Source organism: Poeciliopsis prolifica, unplaced genomic scaffold (assembly GCF_027474105.1).
Source record: "Poeciliopsis prolifica strain line A6 unplaced genomic scaffold, Auburn_PproV2 SCAFFOLD162, whole genome shotgun sequence".
NCBI classification, from domain to species: domain Eukaryota; kingdom Metazoa; phylum Chordata; class Actinopteri; order Cyprinodontiformes; family Poeciliidae; genus Poeciliopsis; species Poeciliopsis prolifica.
Window position 1 is genome coordinate 197,049 of NW_026562537.1, and position 17,952 is coordinate 215,000.

Genomic DNA, 17,952 nt, shown 5'->3' on the forward strand with positions numbered 1-17,952 from the left:
AGAGAGGAGTGTGTGTGTGTGCCAGGTTTTTATATCTTTATGGGAACCTACGTCTGTCTGCAATGTGGGGTTATGGGGACCATTGGTTCTTGGGGGGACACTTTCTTGATTCCCATGAGGGAAATTGTTGTTTTTGGGTTAGTGGTTAAGTATGTGATGGGTAGGTTAGGGTAAAAGTTAAGCTAAGGGTTAGGCTGTAAAAATTAATGGAAGTCAATGTGAAGTCCCCACAAGTGATGAAAACACGACTGTGTGCTCGTGTGTGAACCCCCCACAGCGTTTGAGATGATTAGCTGCTCCCTGTCTGAGTGACACAGTGTGCGTTTTTGAAAACGCACTGATTATTGCAGATATAAACTGATTCTGACGAGCACAGGGTGAAAAAATCAATTTGATTGATTTTATGATTTGTTTTTTTTGCACCAACTCTACAACGAAATACAACAGTTGAGCAAAAAGTTTTTAGTTTTAATTACAAGAAAAAAGTCACAGGACAAAAGCATGAAAATAATACAAGAAAAAAATCCCAACTTACAAGAACTATCACAAATAAATTATAAATCTAAAGTGAATAATGTTACTACTTCTACTTAATATAAATATTTTTAGCAAATTGCCGTCAAATTATTATCAGCTCCGTAACTTTGGAATAGTGGAAACGTTTATTTCTAATAGTGAACCAAACCGATTGAACTTCAGTTCCTGACTACTCAAAAGCTTTTTTCTCATTAAAACAACCTTTTTCTTGCAATTTTCAGACGTTTTTCTGGTAAAATTGTATCTTTTTCCTGCTAATATTCCGACCATATTCTTGTAATTAAACAGAAATTCTTGTAGTCCGGTGCCAGTACTCCATCATTCAAGTAAAAGAAGGAATAATTGAAATATTTTCCGACATTTCTACTGTAAAAAAGAAACTGAGCAAAAGAAAAAATTGGAAAAAAAACTCAGAAAACTCAGATATTTTATTTTTGCCTTAACTCTTATGAACTCCAAACCAAAACAACATCAGAAATACAAACTAATTCTTTGTTAAATTGCTCTGGAGTTTTTTTTTTTTCTGTGATTTTGTCCCCATACCGTGTGTCGCTCTGACCCAGTGAAAAATGATCCTGTTTTCTGGGCCATTTTCATTGTTAAAGCCATTAATTAGGCTAATTGAGGAGAGAGACGGGACACTCCAATGACTCCTTTATCTAATGAGGGATAAGGATGCATGGCGGGATGGAGGGAGATAATGACAGGAGGGAGGAAGAGAGAAACGGGAAAAACACACAAAGAGTTGCTGGAGGCCAAATTCAGGATTCAGGGACAAAAAAATGGAAAAAAGAGGGAGAACCACCAGAGACAGGTGAGTTTAGAGAAGAAAATCTCTGAAAAATGAGTCGCTCCAATGAGGCTGAGTGATAAAATATAAAACCAGATTCCCCGCTTCACATCTACTCAGAAACTCGACTGGAGCCACCAGACAATCCGGCACGCTCTGCTGTAAAATGGAGCAGCGTCAAGTTTTAGCGGTAAATGAAAGTGATACAAATCACAGACAGACGCATAATTACGACGGCGTGTTGGAGTCGCTGCAGTTAGAACAAAAACGGGCAAAAAGTGAAAATTTATTTTCTAACCAACCCAAAAAGTCAAATTTGTGACAAGTTTGAAGATTAATCTAAAAAAATTTCTGGAAAAAAAAATGCTTTTTTTAACTTTTGAAACTAAAAAAGTTTTTCTACAAATTTCTGTTTTTTTTTTTTTTAATGGATTGATGTTCTCATAATTACATAATTTTAATGCGTTAAAAATATGATGAATTGTGTCAAATTTTATTATTTTGTACAAACAAACCGGGAACCTTTATAATGACGCGTTTCTGGTGGGCCTGTAAATCTGACGCAGACATGAACAATGGCGGACGAGCTCATGTCTTTCGCCTCATCGGGGGTTAATTTATCCTTCAGAACGATCTGATTGGACGTTGAACAGAATATTCATGTGTCCATGTTGCGCTAACAGCAGCAGCGTTGTTAGCATTAGCATCCGAGCTACTGAAACTGGTGGTAGGAAAACAGAACTACACTTTCCACATAGGAACTGAACAGACTCTAAGGAGTATTAAAAAGGGACAATAATTATTCTCCCTTCATTTTTGGACCTTTTGTGGAGGTTTGAAGTGTCACTGATTATTGTTATAATTGTTTTGTTGGTTTGTTTTCTCTTTTCTGTTTCTTTTGAGAACTTTATTTATTTATTTATTTTGGTATTATCATAATTATTATTATTATTATTATTGCCACTGTAATAAATAGCAGTATCAACAAATCTCTTTGCATCATTTGTATTAATTAGTCACCCAATCATGACTCCATGTCGTACCTACTTCTGATTCTACAAACTGGTTAACACGACACCTCGCAGTCAGATCTGCACATCTAAAGAAAATGTTACATATTTCAGTGTGGAACAGAAAACAGATTAAATATTTTGTAAAGTTTCTTCATTTCTGAAGCGGCAGTGACTTTCTCTCTCTCTCTCTGTGTGTGTGTGTGTGTGTGTGTGTGTGTGTGTGTGTGTGTGTGTGTGTGTGTGTGTGTGTGTGTGTGTGGGTGTGTGTGTGTGTGTGTGTGTGTGTGTGTGTGTGTGTGTACCTTTGTAATCCTGTCCGGTGGTACTGATGTGCATCCTCTTCTGACATTCACCGCAGCTCATCAGGAAGCGAGTCACAGCCTCCCGGGGCAGAAAGGCGTACGTCTCAGCAATCTGAGGCAAAAATAAAGAAAAGTTGAGTTTCATGTTGATGGAAAAACATCCAAACTTTACAGGATTTGAGTTGTTTTCACACAAAAATGAACCCAGAAAGACAGAAATACAAGTAGGAAATGTCCAGTCAGGATGCAGTTTGGGCCAGATGCAAACAGAGATGGCGAAGAATTTGATTTAGTTTGCACACAGAGACGCCTGCAACTTTCTGTTAGTACACTGCAAAAACACAAAATCATACAAGCATTTTATCTGGATTGTAGTGCAAATATCTTACTGATCTTGCAAGAAGACAAACTAACTCTCAACTTTTTAGGTTAAATATAGGAGCTTGTTTTACATCAATAATTCTTTAATAATAATAATAAAAAAACTACTTCTATCTGCTGAATATTTACTTACAATATGGGAAAAATGTTTTGTGATAAGTGAAATAATCTGGCAATGGAATTAAAACTATTTTATAAAGAAATTAATGACTTAAAATGAACTCTTATATTTTGTTGAAATGTTACTTACAAGTTAGTTTTGACTTTTTTCAAGCTTTCTGAGATCCTTTTAGTAGAAACTAGACTAAAGATACTTTGTAAGGTTTTATGTTTTTGCAGTGCATTTTCACTCTCCTCTCTGGAAAATGCAGAGATTTCCAGACAAACAGCAAAACGAGACAAACTTTCGCTTCAGTTTATAAAAATATATGTGTTTAAAAGTGACAAATCACAAACCTGCAGAGGCAGATAATTTTAGCAGTGCACTGGAGTCACTCTAGACAGAAAATAAATAAAGGAAAAAAACTCCCCAAAACTGCTACACAGATCTCTTTCTTTCTCTTTCATTATAATTATACAATATTAAATAAATTGTTGATGAAGATAATTTCTTATGTTCTTTTATGTTACATTATTTACATTTTTATGAGAATGTAAATAACTTAATTGTTTATAGTGTCAGTTATTTATTTGAACGTATCTAAAATAAACAGAATATATGTGGAAAAAAAGTAAGATAATAATTTGTCGAAAAGTTATGAAAAGGAAGCAATGAGTTTATTGGAGCTGTAGGTTCATGTTTTGCCCAGCAGAGGGCAGCATGAGCAGCTGTCTGAGGGAAACACAGCTGACTGTTTGTTTTAGGCATATGGTAAGAATAGGAGTGATTATGAGTTGTTCTTCAATGGTTTTTCTGCGTTATTTTCCCTTTGCTGTGACGCTGCACTAAATTAATAAAACCTATCTCTCCATGTTTCATTTAGTTAATGGAGAAAACTAATAAAATAAGTTTGTAATCCATTTTCTTCCCAGCAGAAACTTTTAAAGACAATTGGGAGCAAACAGAGCAAAACGTTGGTTCAGCTTCAGATCTGCGGGAGAGAAATCATCACTCAGGTGAGAAATACTCACGGCTTTGTAGGTCTTCTTCTGGCCGGCGTGTTTGGGAGTTTTTCCCGGATCTGGGCCGATCTCCACGTGCATGGCGTAAATTATATCAAAGAAATCCTCCACCACCGCCACCCGCTTCAGGGACTGTTCTCCGGCCGACACGCCGTCTGCACACTGGGGACAGGAAGAGGACAGACTTTAAAACGATATCCAGAAAGCAGAGCCAGCTGGAACACACTACGGAGAAAACATCTGGGTTCACCAGAAAAACCAGCTGGACCCCGACCACAACATCAGCAACTACAAGCTTCGGCGTGGATGCCGTTACTGAGTGGAGAAGAGCCAAAAATAGAGACTCTCAGTTCTAGTTAAATGTGTAAAGTGAAAGACAAAATGTAAAGCTACAAAGTATTTACAATAATATAAAAATGAGGCAGCAACCAAATGAGGGAGCATCTACGTTCACCGGCGAATACACTCTTGTCTTTTCCAGCAGCCATTGTACAGCAGAAAAACCAGCTGACCAAACTTGCTGGAGGGCATTAAACAATATTCTCATTGACACGTCTGGCATCAACATGATGGAATCTATCGCTGTAGGATTAGCTTCTGCTAACTACCTTCTTGGTATAGCGCCTAGCATTAGCGGTACTGTTTATGACAAACGCAACTAGCTTCTTAGTTAGCGATTCCAAAAAGTGCTTAAGCGAATAAGTAAAGATTTTATAATTTGACAGATGAATCTGAAAATTCTCACATCTGTTGACGAAACAAAGCTTTAAAAAAAAAACATTGAAAATTGAATAAACTTTATTTTCATGCCATAAAATTCAGGTGATATGAATTGACTTTTGAGAGAATATAAGATTTTTTTATCAACATTTTTAACTGTAAATTAAAGAAATAAAACAAATAAGATACAAAATTAACATCAGTGTCTCTAGAAAATCCCATCAAAGTCCAGAATGTTCACACAGGATGTTCAGAAATCTTTGAGAATTTATTCATTCATGTGAGATTCAAGTCATGTTTAACCGTAATAGGATCCGTGTGGGAAACATGAGAATATGCATGTTTCTAGGATGACAGATGATGAGAGGTTAAAGGTCATGAAGGCCTTCCTGTTGTGTTTCTGTAGAGAGTAAACTGGGTCAAACATCCAGCGGAGAACAAGCAGGGAACCTGTCTGCTGCGACACAGACAGCAGGTGTGTGTGTAGGTGTGTGTGTGTGTGTGTGTGTGTGTGTGTGTGTGTGTGTGTGTGTGTGTGTGTGTGCAGGTGTGTGTGTAGGTGTGTGTAGGTGTGTGTGTGTGTGTCCATCTTGGTGTAAAACATCTCATATAAACTCAGTGAACTGAAGTTCAATCAGTTTGATCTGATTCCTTCAGAGGTCGCCACTTAGCTTTTCCTAGATTATTTTTCCGGACATATAGTAGCTACTTCACTTGGATGTTTTGTAAACTTTCCGCTGGATAAGGTTTGACATTTAGTGGAACTAATACTTATGATTAGTGCTTTAGGGTTTAGCGCTACCAACTACTGCAAACCATGACCTAAAATCTGGTTAAATCTGATTTGTTTGATTATCTTAAACATTTAAGCAGAGCAGAAACAAACCTCTCAGGGAGCAAACCACTGATCCCGGTACTAAATATGAGATGCTTTGTTGTGGTGACATGTAACCTCAGACAGAGTAAGGTGCTTCTTCTGATTTGTATTTACAGTACAACGGGTCTGCACTGCCCTTTTCTAAATGCTTGCTAAATGAGAGCCTGAGTACCATACACACACACACACACACACACACACACACACACACACACACACACACACACACACACACACACACACACACACATGCACGCATAAAGATTGGTGGTGATGCATGAAAAGCGAGGGCATGTTTGTCCTTCACTACGCCTGATGCCAACGCTTAATATGAAGCCGGACCAAAACACATAGCTGTTCATCCTTGACTTTAGGAGATCTGACTGGCATCTTCCTGCTTAATTAGCTTCTGACTGGCAGCATCGGATGGCAACAAAGTTTAGCAACAGAAGCTAAAATAATCAGAGAAAAATTAGAAGCCTTTCCAGACAGGAACAAAGATGGCGGACCACTGCAGCCTCCCCCTGCTTCTCCCCTGTTGCAGGGCTCATCACGGCCTGGGACTGTAGCATATGTGACAGCAGACACACACACACAGTGTGTATGTAGGTGTTGTGTGAGAGGTTGTGTTTCAGGGACGTCTTAAAGCAGGGCAGGCAGTCAGAACGCCCCGCAGACTTTCTACTGTGCCTGCAGAGAGGTCAGAGTCAGACGCACTGAGACAATGGAAACCAAACACGCCGCACAACGTGACCAGGCAAACACTCACAGATATTTATTAATTTGGTCTAAAGCACGGATCACAGATTTTCATTGACTTTTGACCCTTCTCAATGACGTCTGATTACTCTAAAGGTGTTTTCAAAGACTCGGTTCAGTAAATTTTCTGAGTCAAACCAACCAAACACTTCGGTTTGGTTGGTCTGACTATTCCTCTGCTCGCCTGTGGGGGCGCTGCCCCAAGAACCATTGAAGGAAATGACACAAAAACTTCTGAAGCAAAACTTTCTTCTTCACAAAATGTTAACAAAAAGAAGCCGTCAGATTTTAGCAGTTGTAGGATTTTCTTTTGTCTTTGACAAAAGACAGCAAGTCATTTCTCCTGCTAGGCTAATACAGAACAAACCACAAGAGAAAGAGAAAAATGACAACTTACGCAAATGGAAATGATTGAGTTGGTTTTAATTTCTTTCTTAACCGACTGCGACAGGCACCAACAATTTTAAAATCTTGCCGTGTGAACCAGGAGTACCTTGAGAAAACCAACATCCTCAGGGAAACGTGTCTTTCTTTTTCAAACCCACAACCTTCAGCAGCGAGCGCTCCACCTTACAGCTGTCCATCCTTACAGAACCACCAGAACATAAAACCCATTTCTGTTCTTTTCGTAAAAAGGATCTCCTCTCTTCCCTCTGATTGCTTTCACCTCCACAAATTACTGCGTGTCAGCTTTTCATTTCCCATCTCGTTCTGGTTCTGACCCACCATCCCCGTCCATTTCCAAACCAGCCTGTTGCTACGATACTGAGCCCCTTCTCCCTCCTCCATCATTACCGCCGGCCGTCGTCCTCATCCAAACAGAAACGTGTTTGGATGAGGACGTCAACATGTTTTTCTACAGAGTAATAAGTGAAATAATCCTCCAGAGGAACCAGTTCTTCTTCAGAATGTGTGTTTTCTACACTTATTGACGGAAAAATCTCCTGTAAAATCAACTTTTTTAGCTTTACATCATGTTAGAAACCATAACTGGAGTTTTGCTTTGATTCTTTCATGCAATCAAAAGTTTTAATCTCCATGGCAACCATTCAGCTGTCCAAAACACCTGGGTGGCCCTAGTCCCGCCTTCAAGAAGAAAGCTCCTCCCCCTCTGAGCTCCTTCAGACTAGCCAGCAGCAATTAGCTGCTGGCTAATTGCTGCTGTTCTAGTTAAATGTGTAAAGTGAAAGACAAAATGTAAAGCTACAAAGTATTTACAATAATATAAAAATGAGGCAGCAACCAAATGAGGGAGCATCTACGTTCACCGGCGAATACACTCTTGTCTTTTCCAGCAGCAATTTGCTGCTGGCTAGTCTGGTGGAACTGGTGAACTCATTAAAGGGGCAAAGCGACGCTGGTAAAAACGTTAAAGGGTTAATAAAGGAGCCATGTTGGGATGACTTCATGAAAGTCCAGAAATGTTTTTAAAGAGACAGTAGTCAATTTCAAGGGGATACATTACAAAATAATATTTATTTTAAGTCATATTTCATATATACAGTATTTTATAACAACTGAAGGAAACAGTTACTTTGTTGTGCTGTAAAATGGCCATTATTTCAGCACATAACACTGCCCCTTTAAATCCGTCTCCATGTTGTGACGTTTGGTAACGAGACAAATAATCTGTGAAAAGACCGATCTCCTCCACCTCCTCCCTGAGCTGCCATCTTTGTTGTTACAAAAACGTTTCCTACAACAAAAACAACGTAAAAGACATTTGACTTTGCATCATAGATTTATCTGACGCCTTGAAATTGGGCCTCTGTCTCTTTAAGAATCTATAACCCTTTCTGACATTATGACAATGTTTCTCCATGATGCCACTTAAAACCGCTCTTAGCAGCTAAATGGACCAGGTGTTGGCTCACTGCTGCTGCTAGTCTGGAGGAGCCGAATGGGGGAGGAGCTTCATGGGAATAGGCGGAGCTTTGTCTCAGCAGGCGTTTTATCCAGCTGAATGGTTGCCATGGAGATTAGAGTATTCTTCAAACATGGGAGGATCAAAGCAACTTCAATGACAAAAAATAATTTCATACAATAAAAAAAGCTTTAAAATATGTCAGTTTTATATAATACTGCCACTTTAAATAAAAAATAGTGCAGGACATTTATCCCTCCCTGAGTCTGGTTCTGTTCTGTGGGTCTGGACCCCTAAAGGGTTAACGGTGACCTGTGATGCCCCCGTCTCCATGGTGATTCGCCACGCTGCCTTTTGGATGCGGCGGCAAAACAAGGAGAAGGTCGGAGGAGGAGGAGGAGGAGGAGGAGGAAGAGGAGGAGGAGGAGGAGGAGGAGGAGGAGAAGGAGGAGGAGGAGGAGGAGAAGGAGGAGAAGGAGGAGGAAGAGGAGGAGAAGGAGGAGGAAGAGGAGGAAGAGGAGAAGGAGGAGGAAGAGGAGGAGGAGGACAAGGAGGAGAAGGAGGAGCAGGAGAAGGAGGAGGAGGAGGAGGAAGAGGACGAGGAGGAGGAAGAGGAGGAGGAGAAGGAGGAGGAGGAGGAGGAGGAAGAGGACGAGGAGGAGGAGGAGAAGGAAGAGGAGGAAGAGGAGGAGGAGGAGGAAGAGGACGAGGAGGAGGAAGAGGAGGAGGAGAGGAGAAGGAGGAGGAGGAGGAGGAGGAGGAGGAGGACAAGGAGGAGGAGGAGGAGGAGGAGAAGGAGGAGGAGGAGGAGGAAGAGGAGGAGGAGGAGGAGGAGAAGAAAGGACGAGGAGGAGGAAGAGGAGGAGGAGAAAGAGAGGAGGAGAGGAGGAGGAGGAGAGGAGGAGAAAGGAGGAAGAGGAGGAAGAGGAGGAGGAGGAGGAGAAGAAAGGACGAGGAGGAGGAAGAGGAGAAGAAAGGAGGAGGAGGAGGAAGAGGAAGAGGAGGAGGAGGAGGAAGAGGAGGAAGAGGAGGAGGAGGAGGAGGAGGAGGACGAGGAGGAAGAGGACGAGGAGGAGGAAGAGGAGGAAGAGGAGCAGGAGGAGGAGGTAATTGAAGCCTTGCCGTCTAATTAAGGCTCACGTTAATTTTCTTTTCACCTTCGTCGCCATGGCAACGGCAGGAAACGGAGGGGGAGGAGAGAGAGAGCATTGAGGAAAAAAAGCAAAAACATTTCAGCTTCCAGTCAAGGTTAGAGACTAAAAACCAGCTGATGGAGAAGCTTTTTACCTCCAGCCTCCAAGTTGAAATCCCACTTTTTAAGCCGTAAACTTTAATAGAAGAGAAGCTATTAAAATTAATCATGAGTTCAGTTTTCTATTGTTTTTTAAGCAAAACTTAGAAAGCACTGCAAAAAAAAAAAAAAAACACAAAATCAAAAGTGTTCACTGCAAAAACAATCTTACAAAGTGTTTTGGTTTAGTTTCCAGTAAAAATATCTTAGAAAACATTGAATAACTTTTCAGTAAGACAGAGAAGCTAGTTTTAAGTCGATAATTATTAAATATTGATCAAAAAAAGTTTCACATGCAGATTATTAGGAAAAATTTGTTTTTATGAGTGAAATAATTTGCCAGTGAAACTGGAAAACAACTTTAATTTGTTATATTCAGTCAGTTAGGAATAAAACAGCTAAAGGAAAATAAACAGAAACTGAAACAATAGATCGACTACTTCAGTCAAACTTGTAAAAGTAAACTGCAACAAACCATTTTTGAAATGGGAAATAAATATATAATAATAATAATAATAATAATAATAATAATAATAATAATATAATAATAATAATAATAAATAAATAAATAAATAAAAAGCATAATGTCACTCTGAGAACAAAACATAGAATTAGACTGAATAGATCTGAATAAACCCGGCTTTCTAGGTCAGGTACATTGTCATTGATACTCGATCTTGAATTTGTTGTAAATATTTGGACTAGTACAGATATTGATCTACTGACAACGTTAAAACTGCAGCAACTTTAATAAAAGTTAATAAAAGCCACCAGCTACTTAGCATAGTGCCGACGGCAGATAAATGGTTTTCCTGTAACTTTAAGATGCTTCTCTGGAATTAGCACATTTATCAGCGCATTCATGAGCTTGATTGACAGCGTTAAGACCTAGCTCTGATTGGTTGTTTGTGGTTGGGAGCGGCTCATTTCTTGAATGGCAGCTCAGGAAGGAGGTGGAGCAGATCGGTCTTTTCACAGATTATCTGTCTCTTTACAAACCCTAAAGTTACAAACTGCAGCCAGACGACTCCAGACTGCACTGCTAAAACACATTTTTAGAGTTGCCCAAATAATAGATCAAGTTCAATTTATGTTTTCTGTTGAGCTCATATATAATATTCAATAATTTAGCAGCAAAAATGGGTGTTGAATTAAAGATTTAGCTTGTTTATAGCTTGATGAACATGCAATTAATTAATGATTGACTGAAATAAATACAACCTACCACTAGTTAGAATGAATTGACGTCTGTAAGAGTTAGCGCAGTTGTTTGTCTCTTGACCTTTTCTCACTGTTTAACTCTGATCAGGTGTAAATTTTCCTCAGCTTTTGCTTTTATTTGTGATTCAGTCTGGAGCCTGTTCATCGTTTTCGTTTCACGTCTGTGGATGCATTTTCGTCGTCTCAGCTGAGTAATAAATGGAGCATGTCTCACACCCAGCCGTGTAGACAGACACACACTTCGCTGGAGTGTAAACACACAGGCTGCCTGATAGACAGTTGCTGCAGGAAGGTCACATCCCTCTCAGTGTGACACATAAAGAAGCAAAACAGAATAAACACTGCGATGATTTGAAACATAAATACAGCTAGAAGAAGCAGAAAGAAAAAAATCCAATGAACTATTGTTTTCTTTAACCTTCCTCTCCTGTTAGCGTTAAAGTTCACTATAATAGCTTACTTCAAACTGATTTGTTTAAACTCGACTGCTGTTTTTGATTGTTTGACTGTTGTTGTCTCACTGCTACCACAAGGTGGCGGCATTATTTCAAGCTAGCTTCGACATGTCAAATTACGCATTTATATGGTCAATGGAGTAAAAGATGCTAGCTGCCAGCTAGCAGCTACTAGCTAGCTTCAGAATAAAAAATCGCACTTTTTTATGCTAGTAGCTGCGTTCAGTGTAAACTAGCTAGCTTCGACATGCCAAATTGCGCAGTTATATGGTCAATGGAGACACAGATGCTAGCTGCCAGTTAGCAGCTACTAGCTAGCTTCAGAAAAAAATCGCACATTTTTATGCTAGTAGCTGCGTTCAGTGTAAACTAGCTAGCTTCGACATGCCAAATTGCGCAGTTATATGGTCAATGGAGACACAGATGCTAGCTGCCAGCTAGCAGCTACTAGCTAGCTTCGACATGTCAAATTGCGGTTCTATGTAGAAACGTAACTGCTAGCTACCCGCTACAATGACAAAACTTCATATTAGCAATAAAAACCAACAAAATCAGGCAAAATAACATTTTTCAAATCAGTTTCTTTCAATAAGAAAGTTCAGAAACTTTAAGGAAAACTGCAGGTGTCTGTCTGGTGACTGATTAAAACATGTTTGGTTTTTCATTCAGTGGATAGAAAATCTAGAACTTTTAGCAATACTTCATAATAACATAACTCAGGTAAAAGTAGTAAAAATACTCCTGAAAGTCCATTTAAAATAAGTTCTTCAACCAAAAATACTTGAGTAAATGTAACTAGTTACTGTCAAACTAAACCAAACACAGTCAGGTCCAATTGGACCCTGATGACACAGGTGTTTGCCGCTGCCATGGCAACCAGTCGGTTCATCCACATCATCTGAAAACACACACACACTCACACACACACCTGAAATGGGACAAAGAGACAGAAAGGGGAACCAACCGCTGCCTTGATGGGGACGTACAGCACCGGTCCGTCCGGCCCGGTTCGGCCCACCTGGAAGCCCTTGGACCTGACCCAGAATTTGAACTTGGCGTTGATGTGATGATGGCCGCCGTCCTCCTCGCCCTCCCGCAGCAGCGTCTGCAGGATTTTGTCGTACTTGCGCCGGGTCACGGTCTTGGTCTTCCCGGAGTCTCCGTACGTCTTCAGGCACCAGTCCCGGAATTCCCCGTCCATCTCCGGCGCCTCGCCCGGAACCGGGCTGTGCTGGGGCCGGGTGGGCAGCCTGCTGGTGCCGGTACCGCCGCTGCTGGTGGAGATGGGATCCGCGTCTCCAGCAGCTCCGGCGGATTTTCTCGTTGTCATCGTGGAATGACCAGATGACCCACTTTTGGTGAATTTCTCCGGCAAAACTGCAAGTCCGTCCAACACCGGGCAATATGTATATCAAAAATAAAACCTTGAAAAACGATCCAACCCGTGAATTTGTTCCGACCAGTCCGTTTGGACCCTCCTCTTCTCTGGTATTTACGCACCAGCTGCGGTGAAAGTCCCGGCTCGGTTCGGGAGCCTGGTACCGGGACACACCTGTTCGCTCGGCCCGGTCCCGAGGGGGACGTCAGCCAGCGCCTCCCACTCTTCCTCCTGCTACTGGAGCCGAACGGGCCGCGGGTTCGGTCCGGTTCGGCCGTGCTCCTGCAGCTGATGGCGGACACCTGTTCGCGTCCCGCTGCGCTCATGGTTCCCTGCGCCGGGCTGGAGGTGGGAACAGGAAGCGGGTCCGGATCCTGGTACCGTCCACATCCAACTGGGTCGGAGCCGGACCGTCCGGCGGGACCCGCACGCGGCAGCCAGACCTGAGAATCAGGAAGTGCATGAAATAATCAGAGACAAACAGATGTTAAAAACTTAACGTGCAACAGGTTTTTGTTTTACTCAGAAAAAAAAAATAAAAAATTTTAATTTACAATTTTTAGACCATAACTTCGGGACAAAGGTATTTTAATCTTCCTGTTGTTTTTTTAAAAAAAATCAAAAATATGTCCAACATGATTGATCGGCTAATTAGATAATTGTCAACTAATAATTATCAGCCAATTAATCTTAATTAAAGGTTTATTTTTAGGAGTATTTTTATTTTTACTTCAGTAATTTTATTAAAGTATTTCTACTCTTACTTCAGTGAAATGTATTAATTTTCTGTCTCCTGAGTGAAAACCAAAATACAAACCTGCAGTTTGTATTAAAGTTTCATCAGTTTATTATTGAAAAATCTTAATTGGAATAAAATTCTTTATTATTTTTTTACTCATATGAATTACTTTGGTCATTAAAATACCAACATTTCCACTTATTGTACCATCTGATTATGTCCTTTTTAAATATTTATTGATAATCTGATGAGTAGTGGACAAAGTCTACTTTCTATTTTTACTACTATGTCTGGATCCTCTGCTCTCCTCTTGCTGCTGCTAACTGGGCTAACGGTGGCTATGCTAACTGGAGCATACAGGCTAAAGTTTATCATCTGATGACAGAGCAACACACTCTGAGTGGTAATTGAACCAAAACAGTTCAGAAAACAAACATTTTGTATTTAAGATTTAAAAAACTGTGAATATTTTCAAGGGATTTTAAAGAGAAGGATGAAGAGAACAAATAAGGATTAGGATGACTGTTACGTTTTTAAATGTGTTTTCCCAACCAGTAAAACTATCACCGTCAAGTAAAATGCATTTTCTGACAAAATAAAACCCTCTTCTGTTTTATCGTCATTGTAAAAACCAGGATAAACATTTGCTTGGAAACACATTCGACCACAAAGTGTGATCCGTTAAGTTTTGTCTAAACGTCTCAAAGGAGAAACTGAAAGGCGGCAGGAAAAGAGCAACTCGATCAGCGGCAGGATTAAAATAAACTCGACTTCAGGAAGTGAAAGTAAGTTTCAAAACAATCCAACATCTTCGCTGCAGCCTTCTGCTTTCCGTTGTCTGAGGCACAAACGGCCTCACAGAAAATAATTCAATTAAACTCAGATGTTTTCAAGAAAAAAAACAGATCTGTGAGTTTCAAAAGTTGAAAATGTGAAAAGAAATTTTGTAGAAAAAAAATGTAGTTTGAAAAGTTGAACATTTTCTAGACAAAAATTAACATTTTTGAGACTGAGCTCAGAAATTTTCTATAAAAAAAAATTTGCAAAGGCAAATATTTACTAGAAAAAAGACTGATATTTTGAGATTTTCAAGAAAAAACTTGGAAATTTAAGAGTTTAAAAAGTCAAATATTTGCTTAAAAACAAATCAGAAATTTTGAGATTTATCTGGGAAATTTGCTAGAAAAACAAAGCAAATTCAGGAGTTTGAAAAGTTGAAAATTGACCAGAAAACTATGAAATTTTCAAAATATCTACAAAAAACTTGGAAATTTCAGAGTTATAGAAAGAAAGACTTTGTTGTACTTTACATTTTACATTGTTAAAATATTACATATTCTTGATCTGCATCAACGGGACAAATCTGGATCATTTTTGACCGCTACAAACCAATCCAATGGCCACTAATGGCCCCTGAGCCGCACTTTGGACAACCAAGACTCAAACAAGCTTTTTCACATGCGACTTTAATTACATTTCTTACTGAATAGAAACACAATAATTGGGAAATTGTGTTTATTCTGTTCGATATTAGCAAATTACAGAGAAAGATTTGCACACATTGGCAACATGAACGCAGAGCCACCATCTGCTCTTCGTCTGCCTCATGCATGTGGAGCTTGATGCACATCAGTGTCTCTCCGGGGAAACGATGGAGAACACAAAAAAGCACCAATGAGACACACCTGGTCTCACACACACACACACACACACACACACACACACACACACACACACACACACACACACACACACACACACACACACACACACAGGACCCGGATGGCTCTGCTGGTTGCCATGGCGCCAGTCAGCTGGAGGGAGTGTGTGGGCGTCGGTGAAGAGGTCTGCCAGTGACTCCTGGCTGGGACCCGAACGCAGCCGCCGAACCTGCAAACACACCGACATGCAGCCGCGCAACAAAACCAAACAAAGCAGTGGGATGAAAATAAAAACCGCTGCAAACACAACAACACCAACACTTCCACAGATTTCATAATAACCAGTGAGAGGTTTGATCATTCAACAATAAACGAGGTGAATGTTTGTAAAAACACCGAAACTTAATTCATCTCTAACCACATTTTCTGTTTTCCTGGGGTAAAAATACAACGTAACACACAAACTCTGCAAGCCTGGATGAAGATACATTTTTAGAACAATTCTGAAACTAAATATTTAACTGCAAACTAGATATTTAGTTTGTAAGCTATTTGTTCAGGTTAGAGCTGTATATGTTGCTCTAAATGTTTAGTTTAGATCTTAATACTTTGATCAAAAATAAATGCTTAGCTGGTATTCTAAATATTAGGCTTGCTAATTAAGCTAAACGCTTAGCTTAGTTTAGTTTGGGGCTAAACATATAGCATGCTAACTATAAATGTAGCTCAAATTAAATATTTACTTTGAAGGCAAAATTTGTTTCATAAACTAAACATGTAGAATGCTAATTAAATTATTGTTTAAAGTTAAATGTTTAGTTTGAGGCTAATTTTAGCAAAAATAACTGGCTTGTTAACTCAATATTTAGTTTTGAAGCTAAATAGTTAGCTTGATAATTAAATATTTACTTTAGAGTTAATTATTTAGTTTGAGGCTAAGTATTAAGCTGATTAAATATTTATACTGTAACATTTATAAATGTTAAAAATATTTATGTTTAACTGCCATTTTTTTCTTTAAATAATTTTAATTGTTGCTGATAATTTTTTAAGTGCATCTAGAAACAACCAACATGCAACGCTCTCCATTAACTGAGTTAAATCAAATGTTTCTCCTGCATTTTCCGCTCTGATCTCAGAACCGGAGGTCAATGGCGCCCTCTGGTGGCCACAAACAGGCGCTATTTGTTCTGGTTCTGGTCAGATCTGCAGAATTATTTTTATTTTCAATGCATGTTATCCTTCTTCCTTTCATCTTTAATATATTTACGTTTATTCAGATTTATCCATCAATCAGCAAAACAAACAAAAGTGATCAACTTTGGCTGGAATTGGGGTGTTTCACTCAAAATACTCCAGATTAAGGAAAATGGAGGTTAAATAAACGGGCCGTTTCCTTAAGGTGCATGTGTGCGGCCAAGATAGCGGGTTTTATGGCTGACTGCGCAAATACATCGGGAGGAAACGTGTCTATACATCCAGCAGGAGGAAGCCTGCGGTTGGACTTTGTCCCGCTGGTCTATCATCTGCACTGGGACAGGAAAGCCAACGGAAAAAAACTCACAAAGAGGAACTAAAGACAAAACCAAGAAACTCACCTCTGGGCTGCTGGCGGTTCCTTGACACATGGAGCCATTGTTTTCATTTTAAGCTGCTTGGCCCGCAGTTTATGCTTCAGGTGGAGTCTGATGTGTTTGAGTCACAATTTAAAGAAAAACTGAGCCGGAACCTTTAGTTTTCACTGCGGTCTCTTTACAAATGTAGCAAAACTCGGTTTATGTTCCGCTACTGTCGGTATTTGAATTGTAAACTCAATTAAAATCACTCAAGTTATTAAAATAACTTAATTCAACTATCCTGTTGTCTTCGTTAGATAAGTTTTGTTTCCATTGCAGGTTTAACGGGAAAAAACAATTTCGAAAAAACAATCGATACAGCCAAAACTAAAAATATAACCTGCTAGCTTGCTACCAGTGTACTTAACTACCTCCATCTCATGAAGCCGCTAGCCAGAAGCCGCTACTAGCGTTTAGTAGAAATACTTTTGCTCAATAGAAACACGAAACAATTATAAAAAAATAACTTTATTTTCGATACGAGTTGGGCTTAGTATCGAAATTGCTTTATTTCACAAACCTGCAATGGAAGCGCTTTTGTGTCAGACGATCAAAAACCCGGAAGTTGCCATATGCGTAAACCACGAAGAAGTCAACAGGAAGTAGATGGAGGATGCAGCAAGTAATTAGTAACTAACAAACTTATTCACGTGTAATTTTAATTGCGATTCTTATGTAATAAGTAAAATTGCGTTTTTTGACACTAGTGGAATGTAGACAAATTTGTAATGGAAACTTTCCATCACTGTGTAGTTTTAACTCAAGGCTCCAGTCCAGTAATTAATTGGACTTAATTTACTGTTTGATAACTAGGACCAGTCAGAATGAGAGATTGAATTTATTATTTTTTGTAAACTGCTTCAAGACAACATTTGTTGAGAATTGCCGCTATTTAAATAAGTAAAGTTTAATCATTTTAAAAATATAATTTTGTTCATTAATCCAGAAGGAATAATCTGACAAAACTGTTTAATTTTTAATTGTGCTTATTATCAGATTAAGTACAAATGTTTGGCACACGCACACACACAGAGACACACACACAGACACACACACGGTTTAATTCAAGCAAAGCACTCCATGCTGGCCTTTGCTCTCTCCATCTCATGCAGGAAGTTGTAAAACTGAGGAAGTGTCAGTTCTGGAGGAAACAATAAAAGGAGACAGATTTAGGTGAAAAATATTAATATTTGTCAAGAAAATGATGAAAAAGTTGCTACTAATTT

At 39.4% G+C, this 17,952-nt stretch overlaps 1 protein-coding gene and 1 pseudogene across 1 annotated transcript in view; both read right to left on the bottom strand.

Annotated features, from left to right (window-relative positions):
- Nucleotides 1–13,065, bottom strand: part of LOC129356253 (nucleolar protein 4-like) — a 65,753-nt pseudogene extending 52,688 nt beyond the window's left edge.
- Nucleotides 13,066–17,678: 4,613 nt separating this feature from the next.
- The window catches only part of LOC129356237 (COMM domain-containing protein 7-like), an 8,052-nt gene continuing 7,778 nt past the window's right edge, over nt 17,679–17,952 (bottom strand). The window contains 1 exon segment of the mRNA XM_055025837.1: nt 17,679–17,867. Within this exon segment, the coding sequence (XP_054881812.1) occupies nt 17,791–17,867 (77 nt within the window). The 3' untranslated portion in view covers nt 17,679–17,790.